Here is a 19,246-nt window from a genome sequence, read left to right on the forward strand (position 1 = left end):
AATCCAGAGTGGCCCCTGCCCATGGCATTGAGACCTCCTATCTCTGACGCAGATGTCTGTGGCCCTGAGCCTTATCTCCCACTCCTGCCAAGCATGTGGGGGAGGGGGCTGGTGAGGGTTTTCACCCCGAGTGACCTGACCCACACATACCACCCCTTCCCCTACACACACACACACTCTCTCTCTCTCTCTCTCTCTCTCTCTCACACACACACACACACACACACACACACACAGAGCCACATGCTAGCACCCAGCACAGAGGTGACATCAGGTGGGACAGGAGCCTGGGAGCTGGGGTCTGCCAGCTCCTAAGAGTGTTATTCGTTGGGGAGACAGAAAGCGCCAGCCCCTCAGACCTCCTGGGGCCCCTTTCAACCAAGCAGCTGCTGGGCCAGTCATGGGGGGAAGGGCTGAGGCTGGGGCTAGAACCGGAGCTGGGGTGGGGGGCAGGTGGTCCCGCCTGCTCTAAACTTAGCCCGGAGGAGCCAGTCTGGGCTCTTGTCCCTCCAGCTGTGTCATCAGAGAATATTTTTGGGATTGGCAGCTGCAGGCGCCACCGCCACTCAGGCCCAAGCCTGGCGGGCGGTTGGGGACCTGGCGGCTGGAGGTGGGAGGGAGGAGGGGAAAGAGGCCCAGGCTGTGGGAGGGGGCTGGGAAGAGAGGCTCTCCCGAGCAGGAAGCCAGGCCGCGGGCAGAGGAGGCTGCGGGGCCCCTCGCAGCAAAGGCAAACAGGAAGGACTGCCCCCTGAGCGCTCGGCTCGGGGCCCGGGAATCGCCGCCGCCGCAGAGCCGCAGCTCCGGGCCGAGGGTAAGGAGACGAGCCGGGAGCGGGCGGCCGGGGGAGAGTTCCGCGGGTCCCCGCGCCCCGGCCCCCGCTGCACCCCGCCTCGCGGGCTCCCGCCGCCGCCCCCGGCCTCCGCGCGCCCGCCGCCAGCCCTTCCCCCGCGCCGCTGAGGGCCGGCCGCGACCGCCACGATGAAGGCGGGCTCCGGGGATCAGGGGAGCCCCCCGTGCTTCCTGCGCTTTCCGCGGCCCGTGCGGGTGGTAAGTGGCGCCGAGGCCGAGCTCAAGTGCGTGGTCCTGGGGGAGCCGCCGCCCATTGTCGTGTGGGAGAAGGGCGGCCAGCAGCTGGCGGCCTCGGAGCGCCTGAGCTTCCCGGCGGACGGCGCCGAGCACGGCCTGCTGCTGAGCGGCGCGCTGCCCACCGACGCGGGGGTCTACGTGTGCCGCGCCCGCAACGCGGCCGGGGAGGCCTACGCGGCGGCCGCCGTCACCGTGCTGGAGCCGCCGGCCCCCGAGCCCGAGCCCCAGCCCGCCGAGCGCCCGATGCCGCCTCCCGGGGCCGGGGAGGGCGCCCCGGTGTTCCTGGCGGGGCCCCGGTCCCAGTGGGTGCTGCGGGGGGCGCAGGTGGTGCTGACGTGCCAGGTGGGGGGCCTCCCCGCTCCCGCGCTCTACTGGGAGAAGGATGGGATGGCTCTGGACGAAGTGTGGGACAGCGGCCACTTCATGCTCGAGCCCAGCCGCGGCGAGGGCGGCCAGGGCGTGAGCCTAGTCCTGCGCATCCTGGCGGCGCGGCTGCCCGACTCGGGCGTCTACGTGTGCCACGCCCGCAACGCGCACGGCCACGCGCAGGCCGGCGCGCTGCTGCAGGTGCACCAGCCCCCCGAGGACCCGCCCGAGGACCCCGACGAGGCCCCCAAGCCCGTGGTGGAGCCGCTCAAGTGCGCACCCAAGACCTTCTGGGTGAACGAGGGCAAGCACGCCAAGTTCCGCTGCTACGTGATGGGCAAGCCCGAGCCTGAGATCGAATGGCACTGGGAGGGCCGCCCGCTGCTTTCCGACCGCCGCCGCCTCATGTACCGCGACCGCGACGGCGGCTTCGTGCTCAAAGTGCTCTACTGCCAGGCCAAGGACCGCGGGCTCTACGTGTGCGCAGCGCGCAACTCCGCGGGCCAGACGCTCAGTGCCGTGCAGCTGCACGTCAAAGGTACTGCGGCGCCCCCGGGGCTCCCCGTGCCCTTGGAGAGGGGCCTCCAGCGCTGTCCCAGAGACGGGGGAGGCGGACTGATCACATACCTTTTCCTGCCCGCCTCCCACCCCCCAGGGTTTCGGATTTAGTAGGTCTCCAGGGTACCCAGGAACTTCTCAGCAAACCCCCTAAGTGATTCTGAGGCCGAGAGGGTGGAAGATGACCCTTTGATAAACGGCTTTCAGGAGTGATTGCTGGACCAGCCAAGAGGGAGCGCTTCTAGTTCAGTGGATTTCAGCCTTTGTTTTACTCCCCCTCTCTCAATGGAAATCCCATGTGGGGCCCAAGGTATAAGACTGATACAAGGAACATTTTACGGGCATACATTTCTAGGTCCAGATTCATACCATGTACTTATAAAGCCTATCAGTGAGAACAAGGGTGCTATTTTATAGAATATACACGTTTTAAGACAAGGCTGCATTCATAACCGGGTCTCCTCTGTGAGTCCTGTGGGGAAGTCTGGGGCTGCAGGCAACACATTGAGAAACTCCTGATTCACACCGAAGGTAGACTTGAGGGAGGAAACATGCCCTTTTACGAAACTGCTCTCCAGGTTTGAAAGAAGAAGAAGGGCAAGGAGAGGAAATTTCTATTTCAAAGTTGAGTCATCAACAATATCTCATAAATGCTTATAGTGCTCATAAACAGAAACCCCGGGCGGGGGGGGCGGGATAAAACACCGCAAACTCCCACTGGATGGTAAAGCTTTCGGTAATCGGAGTTCATCACAACTCAAGGGATTATACTGTCACTAGTTAGTACCCACCCTGTTCCCTCAGAGGAAGAAAAGTTGCAGATCTCCCGAGCCCTGCCTGGTGCGCAGTCAAGCGTGTGGTCCCTGCGCTGCCGTGCTGTCTGATGTACCCAAACCCAAAGGGCCCCACTAACTAACCATCAGGAAAGGGAAGCCCAGTGGGAAGGCAGAGCTTCCCCCAGCTGCAGGACAAACACGTTGCTCCAGTGGCCTCATAATCCGCCGGTCATTCTGTCATCATGCTTTCTTTTTGTAAAACACAGTTCTGAAAAGGACTAAAGTATTTTTGTATATATATTTTAATCGTACTTTTAAAAAATCATTTTATTTATTTATTTTCACTGGGATAATTGTACCCCTCCCCTCTGGTTTCCAGCCGTTTGTTCTCTATAGTTAAGAGTCTGTTTCTTGGTTTGCCTCCCCCCTCTTTTTTTCGCCTTCGCTCGTTTATTTTGTTTCTTAAATTACACCTACGAGTGAAATCACATGGTATTTGTCTTTCTCTGACTGACTTATTTCGCTCAGCATTCTATTCTCTGGCTCCATCCATGTGAAAACGGCTAACGTACTTTAAAAATGAAATTCGACTCAAACCCATGCAGAATGTGTGCAGGGCCCCTGAGGGGCCCCAGGGAACAGCTTGAAAATCACTGATGTGGTCCAAGCCCTTCCATCCCTTTCCCCACTTTAAAGTCAGGAAACTGGGGCGCCTGGGTGGCTCAGTCGGTTGACTAGCTGACTCTAGATGTTGGCTCTGGTTGTGATCTCAGGGTCCGGGGATCGAGCCCCACATCCCGCGTCAGGCTCTGTGCTCAGCAGGGAGTTCTGCTTCAGGATTCTCTCTCTCTCTAAAATCAATAAATAAGTATTTTTTAAAAATAGCAAAGTCAGGGAACCTAGGCCCAGTATCACTAACTGAAATGGCCTTGCCCAAGGTGATGTGGCTGATGAGTGTCAGGGGCAGATGAGAATTGAGGCCATCGGACTTCCCTTCCGGGGGTTTTTCTGTGATTCCAGAGTACCTGCAGGCCCTGGGAGAAAAATGGCAGGAGCTAATGTGGTTTTAGGCAGTTGGTGATGCAAGGAGTCCTTCCCCTGGCCTGGCCCACTCCAGAGCCTTCTCCTGCCTCTCCCCTTTGCACAGAGCCCCGCCTCCGCTTCACCAGGCCCCTGCAGGACGTGGAAGGCCGGGAGCACGGGATCGCCGTGCTGGAGTGTAAAGTGCCCAACTCTCGCATTCCCACGGCCTGGTTCCGCGAGGACCAGCGGCTGCTGCCCTGCCGCAAGTACGAGCAGATCGAGGAGGGCACTGTCCGGCGCCTCATCATCCACAGGCTGAAGGCAGACGACGACGGCGTCTACCTGTGCGAGATGCGGGGCCGGGTGCGCACCGTGGCCAACGTGACAGTCAAAGGTGGGCTGGCCAGCGGGAGGGTGCCGAGCCAGAGGCGGGCGCATGCCCAGACCCCAGGCTGAGGGCCGCACATGCGTCTCTCAGGGCCCATCCTGAAGCGGCTGCCCCGGAAGCTGGACGTCCTGGAGGGAGAGAATGCGGTGCTGCTGGTGGAGACCCAAGAAGCTGGGGTCGAGGGGCGCTGGAGCCGCGACGGGGAGGACCTGCCGGCCACCTGCCAGAGCAGCTCTGGCCACATGCACGCCCTGGTCCTTCCAGGGGTCACCCGAGAAGATGCTGGCGAGGTCACCTTTAGCCTGGGCAACTCCCGGACCACCACTCTGCTCAGAGTCAAATGTGAGGGCAGGAGAGCCCGTGGGCAGGAGGGCCAGGGCAGGAGGGCGACCAGATGCCAGAGGCTGGGCTGGCGAGGCGGGCTCAAGGTGGGAGGGCTGTGGCGAGGCTGGAGCAGGGCTGGCACGCACACCCTGCTTTTGTCCCAGGTGTCAAGCACAGCCCCCCGGGACCCCCCGTGTTGGCAGAGATGTTCAAGGGCCATAAGAACACAGTCCTGCTGACCTGGAAGCCCCCCGAGCCAGCTCCTGAGACCCCCTTCATCTACCGGCTGGAGCGGCAGGAAGTGGGCTCCGACGACTGGATCCAGTGCTTCAGCATCGAGAAAGCCGGAGCCGTGGAGGTCCCGGGAGACTGTGTGCCCTCCGAGGGCGACTACCGCTTCCGCGTCTGCACGGTCAGCGAGCACGGCCGCAGCCCCCATGTTGTGTTCCATGGGTCCGCTCACCTCGGTGAGTCAGTCCTGTCGGCCCCATCATCTCCTCCCTTTCCCGGCCTTTGGTCCCCGTCGTGTTCTGTGCCTTCCACCTGCGCCTCCTTGCCCACTGCCACCCCTCTGGTCCTGATGGCCACACTCCGTCCCCATCTCAGTGCCCACAGCTCGCCTGGTGGCCGGTCTGGAGGATGTCCAGGTATACGACGGGGAAGATGCCATCTTCTCCCTGGATCTTTCCACCATCATCCAGGGCACCTGGTTTCTTAATGGGGAAGAACTCAAGAGTCACGAGCCGGAGGGCCAGGTGGAGCCCGGGGCCCTGCGCTACCGGATTGAGCAGAAAGGCCTACAGCACAGGCTCCTCCTACGAGCCGTCAAGCACCAGCACAGCGGGGCCCTGGTTGGCTTCAGCTGCCCGGGCGTGCAGGACTCGGCCGCCCTCACCATCCAAGGTCAGTGCTGCTGGGGACCAGGGTGGACAGATAGGGTCAGGACACAGAAGTCCTTAGTGGGCCCAGACAGAGGGCTCAGCCATCCAGAAGTCCCATTTCAGCCAACGTGCAATGTAGAGGGGACTCCTTAGTATCTTCATCAGCCTCCTAGCACTCTCTGGAGTGCTTTGTGGTTTATGGAATTCTGTCACATTGGTTATCTCCAAGACACGGACCCTGGTCCCTAGTCCCTGACTGCTTCCTGTAATCAATAACATTATCAAAGCAACTTCCTATGTGCTAGGCACAGCCCTAATCATTTCACATACATTGTATTCGTTAACACAGTTCTCTCACCAGCCCTGTAAGATAGGCTCTTTTGTTATCCCATTTTACAGATGGAGCAACTGAGTTACAGAGAGGTTAAGTGACTTACTCAGAATCACCAAGCTAATGAGTGGTAGTGCTGAGTTATGAAGCCAGGCAGTCTGACTCCAGAATCACCCTGTGCCACCTGTGGACACAGGAAAGGAAGGGAATGAGGCCCCCTTGAAAAGGACAGCTCTCGGTAGGCATCTGAAAGTGCAGGGGACATGGGGCATTTGCCGTCCCACCGTTGCTGGAGTTTGTAAGGCCAATCGAGGAATTCCTCGGTGCCCAAGCACAGGGCCCGGAGGTGGTCAGATGCCGGCATCCTGGGGGGAGGGCAGAGTAAGAACCAGCAACCAGAGTAGCGTTTCTAGAATGCAAACTGAGATCCCTGACATCAGAGTCGCCTGGAGGGCTGGTTGATAAGGCAGATTCCCCGGCCCTTGCATGCATGTGTGGGGCCTGAGAACCTGCATTTTCAGCAGACTCCCTAGGAATCCTATACTAAAATCACTGCACTTGAGAGTTGGTGTATAAGCCCTAAATGATCTTTTTCTTAAATTGCAACAAATGCATTGACAGTGACAGCCGTGGTATGGCCTGATGTAGGCACCGCCCCCCCCCGCACCAGAGAGGGGTGCTGATCCCAGGCAGAGCGTGACAAGGGTGCTGCCTGTGCCCACGCCTCTCCCCACACAGAGAGCCCGGTGCACATCCTGAGCCCCGAGGACAAGGTGTCGTTGACCTTCACGACCTCAGAGCGGGTGGTGCTGACCTGTGAGCTCTCCCGGTTGGACTTCCCGGCGCACTGGTACAAGGATGGGCAGGAGGTAGAGGAGAGTGAGTCGCTGGTGGTGAAGATGGACGGGCGCAAACACCGCCTGATCCTGCCAGCCGCCGAGGTCCGGGACAGCGGCGAGTTTGAGTGCAGGACGGAAGGGGTCTCAGCCTTCTTCAGTGTCACCGTCCGAGGTCAGCAACTGTGGTGGTCTGGGCTCCTGCAGATGAGGCTGACTCTAGGGGCCACGTAGGCCCCGCCCCTTGGTTGGCCTGCTTGGGGGTCCCTTCCGGGGAGAGTCTAGTCGGCCAGGGAATGTGTTTTCAAATTATTCTGTTCTTGCTTCTCAGTCCTCCCATGCACCAGCACCCTCCAGCATACTCACCCTCTGCGTACCCTCCTCTGGGGAGGGGGTGGGGAAACAAAACTCAATTAAGGGAAGGAGAGACGGGGGCTAACATTTATTGGGTACCTACCATGAGCCAAACGTTATACTAAATGCTTCTCATATATGCCCTTCATGTAGTCTTCACAACTGGGTGAGAAGGAATAGATCTCCAGTTCACAGAGGAAGAGACTGAGGCTCAGAGAGGTTACCCATTATCACACACCCAGCAAACGCCCTAGCTGGGTTCACACCCAGGTCGGTGCTTACCCTCCTGCCCTAGGTGGCCTGGGTCAAAGGGGGAACTTTAAGTGCAGTGGTCCAGGGTTTCTCAAGCCAGTCCATGTTCTGGCTGCTTCAGAACCACCCTGGAAACTTGTTATAAATGCATATGCCCAGGCCCCCCAGACCCCAGGTGCCAGACCAGCCAGCGTAGAGCCTCAGGATCCACTCTGGGAGGGCAGCTTGGGGACCACTGATTCAGCTCATCTTCTCGCTTTGAGTGGAAATCCTGTTTCAACCCCATTGCCAGGCGGTCGTCCAGCTGCTGCCTACATGTCCCCAGTGATGGGGAACTTACTACCTGTAGAGAGCAGCTGTCACACGGTAGCACTGCTAAGTCGTTTCCACCTCCTGCCCGTGCTCCAGGGGCTCCCTTGTAAAAGCAGCAGCAAGCATGGCCCCGATGGGGCCCAGGATAGTGACCTCCTCTCAGCGGAGACAAAGGCTGTCTGTGCCTCCCCCTCCCCATGTCTCCACCGAGCCACCTCTGACCCTCTGGGGACTCAGGGAGCACTCAGGTGCCACACGGTCTGCATTGCCTCACCTGCCACGCACTCAGTACCCCACATCCTTGCTCCAGATCTCCTGCACAGCATGGCCTCAATGCTCCCAGAGTCCCCCAGGGAGGAAGCTGTCTCCTGTGTGTGCAGGAGAGGGGGGGTATCTGTGTGACCCCATCTCTGCTCCCCACCAGACCCCCCGGTGCATATCCTGGACCCCCAGGAGCACGTGTTTGTGCACGCCATAACCTCAGAGTGTGTCATGCTGACCTGTGAGGTGGACCGAGAGGACGCACCGGTGCACTGGTACAAGGACGGGCAGGAGGTGGAGGAGAGTGACTTTGTGGTCCTGGAGAAGGAAGGGTCCCACCACCGCCTGGTGCTGCCCACTGCCCAGCCCCCAGACGGGGGCGAATTTCAGTGCGTCGCTGGAGACGAGCGCGCCTATTTCACGGTCACCATCACAGGTGGGGGGCCAGGCAGGCCCGTGGGACAGCGCCCGGGCAGCTGTCACGCTCTCACCCCTGGGCCACTGTCCCCAGGCCCTGCTTCCCTCCCCCCGGCTGATCCCATGTCCCTCCTTGGTCTGCACCCTGAGGTTCAGTCCCCCACAGAAAATGTGTTGTCATTAACACTGGCCAGGGCAACACAATTCACAGGGAAGCTCTGCCCTCTCGGTTCCCCTGCAAAGGGGAGCTTTAGAAATGGCAGCAGGGCGGGGTCTAGGGCAGGTGCACTAGAGGGCTCAGAAGATCTCAAGAGCCTATGGGAGACCCTGGCTCCATCTGGGCACCCAACCCTCCTCTCCCTGGTCCCACCCTTCATACCGTCCCTGTCCCAACCCTCAGAACATAGCACATTTCTGTAGCAGAGGCTGCCACCGTGGTCCCCAGTGAGCCACCGTGCCTGCGATGTGCTTTGGTGACCGTAGTGGTGTCTCCGGCTGGGCGTGGCTGTCCGAGCAGCTATGAGACCTAATCCGAGGGAAAGCTCTCTCCTCCGACACATGGCCCACTTGCCAGGAGGAGGGAACAGGCACGGATCAGGGAGGGCAGCAGGGTCCGTGGGCCCCAGCCATGACTGTCCCCGTCCTCCAGACGTCTCCTCGTGGATCGTGTACCCCAGCGGCAAGGTGTATGTGGCAGCCGTGCGCCTGGAGCGCGTGGTGCTGACCTGTGAGCTGTGCCGGCCCTGGGCCGAGGTGCGCTGGACCAAGGATGGCGAGGAAGTGGTGGAGAGCCCTGCGCTGCTCCTGCAGAAGGAGGACACCATCCGCCGCCTGGTGCTGCCCGCTGTCCAGCTTGAGGACTCCGGCGAGTACTTGTGTGAAATCGATGACGAGTCGGCCTCCTTCACCGTCACTGTCACAGGTGTGGGTTCACCCCAGCTGCCCAGGGTCACTGGAGGACAGTCCTGAGCCCTTGGGGGAGCTGGCCATGGACTCCCAAGTTAGCACACTGGGGAGGTGGGAGGTAGGGCTGCGGTGCATGTACCAAGCCTCCCTGCCTGGAAGACCCCGGGGCCCCCCGTTCGAGTGAGCAGTCTCCCCCGCCCCCCAGCACCGGCACCAGGAAGAGCTGTGCTCCGGCGGCCTGTTTGCTGAGCACTTCCTGTGTGCCGGCCACTGGGCCAGGGGCTGTGGACACACATGGTCTCTGTTCTCCGAGAGCTGCCAGTCTAGCTGGGGAAGCAGCTGTTAACCAGGGGTCGCAAATGGGCAGTCCGTAGGGCCCCATGCAGCCCACAGATGTGTTTTGTTTGGCCTGCAGAGTCTTACCAAAGTCAGGACAGTTCAAATAACAATCCGGAGTTATGCGTCCTCTTGAAAAAGCCGAAGACCCGGCGGCTCTGGTCCCGCTTCCCCCCATGGCGACGAACAGCAGGTGCTGAGTAGCAGCTGCCCCCGTAATCCGGGGCCCACATTCCTCGGTCCTTGCCTCCCTGCTATTCCTCTTTGCCTCTCCCCAGACTGCTTCAGCCGCTGACCTTCCCTACCTGGCCCCTGTGGGCGTTTGAGTTTGCGACCCCTGTGTTAAACCAATAAATGCACAAATAAATGTACAGTTGACACCTCGTGACAAGTACTGTGAAGGATGAGAGCAGAGGGCTCAAGAGAGGAGAACAGGAGAGTCAGGTCACCGTGCCACCCATGGGAGCCGGCCCTGGGCTGGGTCTGGACAGCCGGCGGCAAGCAGACGGACATGCTTACGTCTCTCCGGCAGGAAAGCCAGACACGTTAGAGGGTCTCAGATGTGGATTGTCCAGTGTTGTGATAGGGTGCAGCGGGAGCTCAAGGCCAGGGGGCTGCTAACCTTGTGCGTGGACAGGAAGTGACTTCAAACCAGATACTTGCGGCGGGGGCTGAGTTAGCTAAGCGGGGTCAGCTGTGGACTGAAGGTAGAGGGGAGAGTGTTCAAAGCTGGAGAAGCATAGGACGACTATGGAAGTGATGGTGGTTCGCTCAGTGCTGGAAATTTTGGGGCTGCAGCCCACGGTGCCGATCCCACGGTGTTTGGGGCAGGGGGGCTTGGTGGGGGAGGGGTGTTGCAGGGCCTAGGCAGCTCTGGGGGGCACAGAAGAACCCCGCTGGCTTCACTGGAGTGCCCATCCTCACCTGGCGCCGTCTGCTTGCCCTGTCCCCTGCCCTGTCCCAGGAGTGATGCCTCGGTCCAGGGTGAGCCACTTAACCTGCACTTCCCACCCCCCAGCACACACACTCTGCGTTCCAGATAGTGCAGCCCGGCTCACACAGGCCACAAAACCAAAGAGGCCTTTCTGCACACGTTCTGTCCTGTACTGAGGCCCTTCAAGCTCTGGCCAGACATAATGGCAGCCACACACATTTCAGCCCACACTTGGTCTCCCCACAAAACACCAGATTCTTCACAGGGCAGTTGACACAAGCACCGCCTGGGCTTTGGGCCAGGGAGAATCAAGTCTGACGCCAAGCTGAGGTCCCACAGCTGTGCATCCCTGCACCCTGTCTTCACCCGATTGCCCCCATCACCTCCCCCCCCCCACCTCAGGCATCCACTCCTCTGCAATTTGCCAGCCTTGCTGGGCCCGAGAGAACCAGCCTGCATCCTCTAGACTCTTGGAACAAGCCGTTGGGGAGGTGGGTGGTGGAGGCGGAGGGCTTAAATGTGTGCTTGGTGAGCACGTCTGCCCATGCGCGCCTCGGCGAACCGTGGGACCGGGAAGCTAGCAGTTCCTGAGCCTGGCCACCAGGGGGCCGAAAGTTAAAGGAGCGCTAAAAGTATCCTGGAAGCTAGAAGATTCTGGGAGACGTCGAGGGTGCATGGGAGCACGGCCAGGCTCGGGCTCAGTGCACCAGTCACTTGCAGTGTTGACATAGCTCCTTCTCTGTGGAGGAACAACCAGTTTGGAGCACTTGGAAATGAACTCCCAGAATCAGTGTTTAGCATCCCTGGGGAGCTCTCCGACAGGTGTTGGCAACTCTTATGCACAGATGCAAAAATCATTACTGAGTTCTGCCAGCCTTGGCTTACAATCCCTACCACCACCTGCAGAGTCTGAGCCTCCCTTTCACAGATGGCAGTCCTTCCTCCCACCCTAGAGCCGGTGTAGCCAGCTGTGACCTTCAAGAGGTCGGGTAATCTCTCTATGCCTCAGTTTCTTCGTCTGGAAAACAGGGATAAAACGATACCTACCTCTTTGGATCGCTCTGAGGGTTCGATATATAAAGTGCTTAGGGTTGTTCTGGAATGTTAGGGAATAGCGAGTATTTGCTATTCCAGATCCAGGATCTCTTATTCACAATTCTGATCTAAAAAAAACCTCTTAAAATCAAAAGTCTTTTTGTAAGTTTGGCATTCAAAGTCGTTTCAGTAAAACCTGAGCTTAACTGCTGTGAAATGATTTCTACTCTTTAATGATCCTGCTTAGAGTGAGTATATCTATAGGTTACACTGCAGAAATGTTAGTGAGGTTGTGGGGGGAGCCCCGGGGGGGTGCTGGGAGGAGCAGGTATGTGATCGATAATAAATGCACCATTTCTGGGATCGGAAGCGTTCTGGAGTCTGTCACACCCCTGGCCCTAGGGACTTCTGAGAGCAGACCGTGGACCTGTGACTCCTTGTGATGACTATCCTTATCACTCTTATTATCATGAGCGACAGGAACTTTTTGCTGCCAGGAAGGCCGACGGTGAGTCTGTGACAGCCTGTGATCGCCCACTCTGCAGAGCCCCCAGTACGCATCATATACCCCCGGGATGAGGTGACCCTGATCGCCGTGAGCTTGGAGTGCGTGGTGCTGACGTGTGAGCTGTCTCGGGAGGACGCCCCTGTGCGCTGGTACAAGGATGGGCTGGAGGTGGAGGAGAGCGAGGCCCTGGTGCTGGAGAGTGACGGGCTGCACCGCCGCCTGGTGCTGCCTGCCGCCCAGCCCGAGCAGGGGGGCGAGTTCGTGTGTGACGCCGGAGATGACTCAGCCTTCTTCACTGTCACCGTCACAGGTGGGCAGTCTCTGGGCACCCTGGGGAGCTAGAGAGGCAGGAGTCTAAGAGACAGACACCCAACCTTCTCACTTCCTGAATCTTAGGGCCCCCCCCCCAACCTGCCCCCAGGAAGCCTGCCCCTCCCCCAGCTTCCTCATTCTCAGCCAGCAGAGAGCACTGGCTTGCCCAGATCAAGCCATGACAGTGACTAGAGGCCTGGTGGAGAGAGCCCAGCAGTTAGGAGCATTCATTCAGTCATCAAATATTTATTGAGCAACTACTATGTGCTCAGCACTCTTCTGATGCTGGCAGAGTAGCAAGCCCGTCAGAGCAAACCTCCAATTTTCCGCTAGAATTCGTGGAGCTTGATTTCTAGTGAGGATGGACAGACAACCAGTAGATGATGATAAGTACATCAGGGGCAAAGCAGGAAAAAGGAATGGGGGCGACTTAGGGAGGGGTGTGCATTGGGGCCAGCGAGGTCTGGCTTTACCTCTGTCTGTCCATGGAAACTTGCACAAATCACTTCCCTCTAAAGAGGCCTCAAGTCCTCATCCGGAAAGTGAAGCCAACATCGGTGCCCTCCTAGGGAGGGTCAGGAGTAACTGTGCAAAGAGCAGCGTGCACTTAGCACAGCACCTGGCACAGAGCAAGTGCCCATGGATTTGTAGTCGCAAGAGCTGCGCTGGGGAGGGAGGGCTGGGAAGCCAGGGGCCGAGTCAGGTAGAGGCTGGCTGGCTGAGCCTGAGTACCGCTCCCTCTGTCTGTCCGGCAGCCCCGCCAGAGAGGATCGTGCACCCGGCAGCCCGCTCTCTGGACCTGCAGTTCGGGACTCCGGGGCGTGTGGAGCTGCGCTGCGAGGTGGCCCCCGCTGGGTCCCAGGTGCGCTGGTACAAAGATGGGCTGGAGGTGGAAGCCTCCGCCACGTTGCAGCTGGGAGCCGAGGGGCCTGCTCGCACCCTGACCCTGCCCTGCGCCCAGCCTGAGGACGCCGGGGAGTACGTGTGCGAGACGCGGGACGAAGCCGTCACCTTCAACGTCAGCCTGGCTGGTGGGTGCTTCCTGCCAGCCTGGGTGCGGGACGGGGTAGTAAGCCTGAGCCCACATGCTCCTCTCTCTGTCCAGAGCCCCCAGTCCAGTTCCTCGCCCCAGAGGCAGCCCCTGCCCCCCTCTGCGTGGCCCCCGGGGAGCCGGTGGTGCTGAGCTGCGAAGTGTCCCGGGCTGGCGCCCTGGTCTTCTGGAGTCACAATGGGAGCCCGGTGCAGGAGGGCAAGGGCCTGGAGCTCCAGGCCGAGGGCCCCCGCCGCCTCCTTTGCATCCGGGCTGCAGAGCTGGCCCACGCAGGCCTCTACACCTGCCAGTCCGGTACAGCCCCGGGAGCCCCCAGCCTCAGCTTCACCGTCCAAGTGGCTGGTAAGTATGGCCTGGGCAGAAGGCCTGACAGAGCCACACCCCCAAACTCGTATGAGACTCCCCCGCCCCACCGCTTCTCTAGCGTGCCTTTTCCATCCCTCACCCACCTCTCGGTATCTTGCTTCCCACTGCCCCCCTCGTAGCCCGCAGGCCTCTCCCTCCCAGTGACCCCCCCGCTCTGACCCCACAGAGCCCCCCATGCGGGTGGTGGCCCCCGAGGCAGCCCAGACGAGGGTTCGCAGCACCCCAGGCGGGGACCTAGAGCTGGTGGTGCACCTCTCCGGGCCGGGGGGCCCTGTGCGCTGGTACAAGGACGGGGAGCGACTGGCGAGCCAGGGGCGGGTGCGGCTGGAGCAGGCCGGGGCAAGGCAGGTGCTGCGGGTGCGGGGGGCACGGAGCAGGGACGCTGGGGAGTACCTGTGCGACACACCCCAGGACAGCCGCATCTTCCTCGTCAGCGTGGAAGGTAACAGTGCACCCCTCACACCCTGTGGGCCCTGGCACCCCAAAGACCACACCTGTGCACCGTCCCGGGACCCCCTGACCCCCCGACCCCCTCCTTGCTACCTCTGGCTCCAACCAATGCATGCACAACTATTACTGGGATGAGGGGTCAGGCCTCCTTTTTTCAGGAACCCTCTCTATAGGAGCAGGCATAGCCCAGTGGTTAAAACCTGGGGCTCTGGAGTCAATGCACCCCGGTTCCGATCCGGGTTCTGCTTACCAGTGGTGTGTGATCCTGGCAAGTGGCTTCACATCCCTGAGCCCCAGCGCTAAAGTGGGGGGACGGTGCTTGTCTTATAGGGCCGTGGTGACAGTTAAATAAGAGAAATAGGGTCCATGGTAAATGATCTGTTAAGGAGTCAGAGAGGTAGGGAGGGAGGCCAAGATTGAGAGGAGGTGGCTAGGAGGGTCAGGGAGCTGGAAAGACCTCATGGTCCTCAGGAAAGATCTTCCCAGTAACTGGGAGATGTACCCCCAGGAGAGGATGAAAAGGAGGGAGAGGGAAAGACACAGCCCACCTCACTGCCTGACCCCACCCCCCAGAACCACCGCTGGCAAAGCTGGTCTCAGAGCTGACACCACTCACCGTCCACGAGGGGGATGATGCCACGTTTCGGTGTGAAGTCTCCCCACCAGACGCTGAGGTCACCTGGCTACGCAACGGGGCCGTTGTCACTCCAGGGCCCCAGCTAGAACTAGGCCAGAATGGTTCGAGCCGCACGCTGACAGTGCGAGGCTGCCAGCTCGACGACGCGGGGACCGTGACTGCCCGAGCTGGGGGCACAGCCTCGAGCGCCCGGCTCCACGTTCGAGGTCTGGTCCTGATGGGGATGAAGTGGCCTTGGCTCCTGTCCCTGTTCGCCCAACCCTGGCCCTAGCAGACTTGTCCGTCTGCCCCCGGGTCATCGGCCAGGGAGCAGGGTGTCAGGCTCCGTGACCCCCTCCCCCTTCCTCCCCAGAAATGGAGCTCCTGTTCCTGAGACGCCTGCAGGATGTGCGGGCAGAGGAAGGCCAGGACGTGTGCCTTGAAGTGGAGACGGGCCGCGTGGGTGCAGCAGGGGCCGTGCGCTGGGTGCGAGGTGGGGAGCCCTTACCCCGTGACTCTCGCGTGTCCATGGCCCAGGATGGCCACGTCTACCGCCTCTTCATCCATGGCGTCGTGCTGGCCGACCAGGGCACCTACGGCTGTGAGAGCCACCACGATCGCACCCTGGCCAGGCTCAGCGTGAGGCGTGAGTGTCCTGTCCTCTCCTAACGCATCGCCCGCCCCCTGGCACAGCCTTTCCGGGCTGGCCCAGGGCCCCTCAGACCCCCACCAAAGTGCCCCTCACCACTGAGGCAAGTCAGCCCTGCCTAGCCTCCAGAAGTGTGACCTGAAGCAGCCTGCCCAAAGCAAAGCTTTCCTTTTCTAGTGTTTCTATGTACCCTAGAAGTCCATGTAGATTTTGCATTCCATGTCATGTCCAAGCTGGCTTTGCTGTAAACATAAATATTACACTCCAGAAAGACCTGCCGTGTTATCCCTCTGTCACACGCCCCAGGATACATGGGCCCATGTGGCAAAGAGCAACTCCACCCTGCAAGCTGGAGCTTTCTATTAACTGTGAGACCTCATGCAAATTACTTAACCCTTCTGAGCCAAGTCCTCTAAAGAATGGGGCTGATCCTTACTTCAGGGGTCTTTGGGAACCTTCATGGAGATAACAAAAAATGCCCACACAGAGCTTGGTAAATGATTGCTGTTGCTGATCTGTATTCTCTTCTAACTCATTTCATTCATTTAATCACAATAAACCCATGTCTCAATGCTATTCACCTTGTACAATTGGGAAAACTAAAACTAAGGCCCAGAGAGGTCAAGCAGTTTGCCAAAGGTCACACAGCACACAAACTATGTGGCAGATCTGGGGTCCAATCCCAGCGCATCTGACTTCAATTTCTGTGCTCTTTCCGGTGTCACAGCACCCCTCACCCAGATTCCTCAACCCTCTAACCACAGCGCATCCCCTTCATGTGTGCCCTCCCCTAACAGCAATAAGCCCCTCCCCCCAAGTTGGCCCGCTGTGCTCCTTTCTCCCTGGCACTGGGCTTCTTTCCATAGGGGCTCTGTTTGAGTGTTAGGGGAGGTACAGGCAGGGCAAGGGGGTATGTGAGCCCTCAAAACCCCTGCCCAGAGCTGGAGCCCTCATTCTCCCTCTCTCCCCATCTCCCCCAATCAGCGAAGCAGCTAAGGGTGCTACGGCCTCTGGAGGATGTGACCATCATTGAGGGGGGCAGTGCCACCTTCCAGCTGGAGCTGTCCCAGGAGGGTGTGACTGGGGAGTGGGCCCGGGGCGGAGTGCGACTGCAGCCAGGGCCCAAGTGCCACATGCACGCTGGGAGCCGCACTCACCGCCTGGTCCTCAGCGGCCTGGGCCCGGCCGACTCGGGCTGCGTCTCCTTCACTGTGGATTCCCTGCGCTGTGCAGCCAGACTCACTGTGAGAGGTGCGGATTCTGGGCCCACTGGCTGCCTACTGACTGCCCCGAGTGTGATTCTACTGATCCCCTTACCCGTGTGGCCCCCACTGACCGTGCCTGTCAGAGTGTGACACCCCTGACACTTGGCCCTGTGTGGCCCCAGAGGCTGCCCGGCATGAGTGTGACTCCTCTGACCCATCCGATCGTCCAGCGTGACTCCATTGACCTTTCAGTCCCTGCGAACCACTGACCGCGCCACCGTAAGCGTGCCTATTGTCTGCCTGCCTGACTGTGGCCCCACTGACCACACCTGCCTGCCATGACCCCCACTGCCTGCCTCACTGGGCCCTTCTGGCCACTCGAGTCCCAGTGATCCACTAACTGCCTAAGGGTGACCCCACTAGCAGCTCTGCTTGAGTGTCCCCCATTTGTCCAGCCCACCGTGTTCCCCTCTGACCACACCTGCTCTAGAGTTACCCCATTACTCCTCTGAACCCATCATGTCCCCCCTGACCAGTGTCACCTGTCCATTCCAGCCAAGTGTGGTCCCCACTGACCATGCTTGCCTATGGGTGACTCCAGTGGCATCTCTGCTTTGGTTGCCCCCCAAGCCCCTCTAGCCCCAGCATGTCCCCCACTGACACCCCTAGCTGGCCACTCCTGTCCCATTGATCCCTGTGGCCCTGTCATGTCCTCCACTGACCAGCATCCCACTTGGACCACTTGTCCCAGCACATCCCCCCCTCACTAGTGGCCTCCACTGATCACCTTTCCTAAATGTGTCCACCACTGACCCCTGTACCCAAGTGTGTCTCCCTTCTCCCACTCCCAGAGGCCCCAGTGACCATTGTGCGGGGGCCGCAGGACCTAGAGGTGACCGAGGGAGACACAGCTACATTGGAGTGCGAGCTTTCCCAGGCCTTGGCTGATGTCACCTGGGAGAAGGTCAGAGCCCAGCCCACCTTGGCATCATAAGGACAGTAATAATAATGCCCCAAATGGAAACAACTAACATTCACTGAACGGGTGTGCCTGGCACTGTGCTCAGATTTACTTTTACTTTACACTTAACCCTCTAATCCTTACAACAGCCCTTTTGCTATCTCAGTGTTATTTCTAAGAAGCCTGAGGCTCAGTGGGGTGAAGTATTGCCCAGGGGCAGACAAAAGGGGTAGAGCCCTAACGTCCCCAAGGGGGATGCTTTCCCAATGAGGCTCCTGGCTTCCGGAAGACTTGGGACAACCGGATCCCAACTTGAGAGCCAGAAAGGCATAAACGCGCCTGGAAACCGCTTGACATCAACAGAGGGCGCCGCCGCCACCCAGTCGAGTTCACCCTGACCTGCAACTCTCGCCCCTAGGACGGGCGCCCGCTCACCCCCAGCCCTCGGCTCAGGCTCCAGGCCCTCGGCACGCGTCGCCTCCTCCAGCTGCGGCGCTGCGGCCCCTTGGACGCCGGGACCTACAGCTGTGCAGTGGGGACGGCTCGCGCCGGGCCTGTCCGCCTGGTCGTGCGCGGTGGGTACCGGGCGCTGCTCGGGCAGGGTACTGCTGTGGGCGCCGGGGCTGCGGACCCGACTAGCTGGGGACTGACTCCTGCGCCTCCAGAGAGAGGGGCGGAGTGTGGGCGTGGTCGGAGTCCGCCCCGCCCCGCCTCACGCCTCCCGCTCCGCCCCAGAGCGCAACTTGTCTGTACTCTCCGAACTCCGGTCCGTTCGCGCCCGCGAAGGTGACGGCGCCACGTTCGAGTGCATCGTGTCGGAGGCCGAGACCGCGGGGATCTGGGAGCTCGGAGGCCGTCCGCTGAGACCCGGAGGCCACGTCCGCATCCGACAGGAAGGTCTGACCGACTTTCTTCGCACTCTGGTCTCTTGCTGCCCCGCCCTTGGCTCAGACAGACCCCGCCCTACTAGGATAAGCCCCGCCTCCGGCTCGAGTGGGCCCCGCCCCATAGCCCAAAGAGCAGTCTACCGGTCTTTCCCGGGTCCCCAGCTCTGAGCCCTCGGTCCTGGACCGCTCTTCTTTCCCTTCAGCATCCCAATTCTGCCCAGCCCAGCGCACATTTGCCGCGTCCAAACCGACCCGGGAACCTACTCCGGCCCACCCTCATCCCCGAACCTTCCCCAGTGGCCGCTCCTGCCTCGCTTAGCGCCTCCCTCTCCTCCCCAGGGAAGAAACATATTCTGGTGCTGAGCGAGCTGCGCCCGGAGGACGCCGGTGAGGTCCGCTTCCAGGCGGGACCCGCCCAGTCCGTGGCTCAGCTGGAGGTGGAGGGTAAGCAACTGGGGAGGGATGGTTGGGAGTGGGCATCATCTACCCCCGGGACTGGCAGGCTGGCGGCGGGTCCTGGGAACGCTGCCTCCCCACTTCCCTTCCTCGAGGGACTCTTCTTCTGGGGAGGGTCACAGAGGGCAGTGCGTTTCCTGGGGAGGAGGAGACTTTGGGTTAGGGGTACAGAGGAAGGGACTGGTGCCATAGAGGTCTGAGACTAGGAGTGGAGGCTGCAGGGGGAGGGAAGATGCGTCTCTCCTCCTGGGGGCCCTGCGTGTCCCTATTAACTTAAGCCCTCGTCCTCACCCCCAGCACTGCCTCTCCAGATGTGCCGCCGCCCCCCTCGAGAGAAGACGGTTCTGGTCGGCCGCAGGGCGGTGCTGGAGGTGACTGTGTCCCGCTCGGGGGGCCACGTGTGCTGGTT

The 19,246-nt window shown here is 60.4% G+C and overlaps 1 protein-coding gene across 2 annotated transcripts in view; it reads left to right on the plus strand.

Moving 5' to 3' along the window:
- The first annotated feature begins 978 nt into the window (after positions 1-978).
- Positions 979-19,246, plus strand: part of OBSL1 (obscurin like cytoskeletal adaptor 1) — a 20,997-nt gene continuing 2,729 nt past the window's right edge. The window contains exons 1-19 of one of the 2 annotated variants that reach the window (XM_040640032.1): positions 979-1,990; positions 3,934-4,203; positions 4,288-4,539; positions 4,686-4,988; positions 5,128-5,424; positions 6,472-6,744; positions 7,912-8,184; positions 8,815-9,087; positions 11,922-12,194; positions 12,952-13,227; positions 13,302-13,589; positions 13,780-14,055; positions 14,637-14,906; positions 15,053-15,325; positions 16,313-16,579; positions 17,385-17,497; positions 17,913-18,069; positions 18,230-18,391; positions 18,721-18,825. In XM_040640032.1, coding sequence (XP_040495966.1) covers positions 979-1,990; positions 3,934-4,203; positions 4,288-4,539; positions 4,686-4,988; positions 5,128-5,424; positions 6,472-6,744; positions 7,912-8,184; positions 8,815-9,087; positions 11,922-12,194; positions 12,952-13,227; positions 13,302-13,589; positions 13,780-14,055; positions 14,637-14,906; positions 15,053-15,325; positions 16,313-16,579; positions 17,385-17,497; positions 17,913-18,069; positions 18,230-18,391; positions 18,721-18,825 — 5,413 coding nt within the window. Of the gene's footprint in view, positions 1,991-3,933; positions 4,204-4,287; positions 4,540-4,685; positions 4,989-5,127; positions 5,425-6,471; positions 6,745-7,911; positions 8,185-8,814; positions 9,088-9,486; positions 9,779-11,921; positions 12,195-12,951; positions 13,228-13,301; positions 13,590-13,779; positions 14,056-14,636; positions 14,907-15,052; positions 15,326-16,312; positions 16,580-17,384; positions 17,498-17,912; positions 18,070-18,229; positions 18,392-18,720; positions 18,826-19,246 lie in introns of those variants that run through there. The other variant, XM_040640025.1, reaches the window with a different exon arrangement.

Source organism: Ursus maritimus, unplaced genomic scaffold (genome assembly GCF_017311325.1).
Source record: "Ursus maritimus isolate PB19 unplaced genomic scaffold, ASM1731132v1 scaffold_1, whole genome shotgun sequence".
In the NCBI taxonomy this organism is placed as follows: domain Eukaryota; kingdom Metazoa; phylum Chordata; class Mammalia; order Carnivora; family Ursidae; genus Ursus; species Ursus maritimus.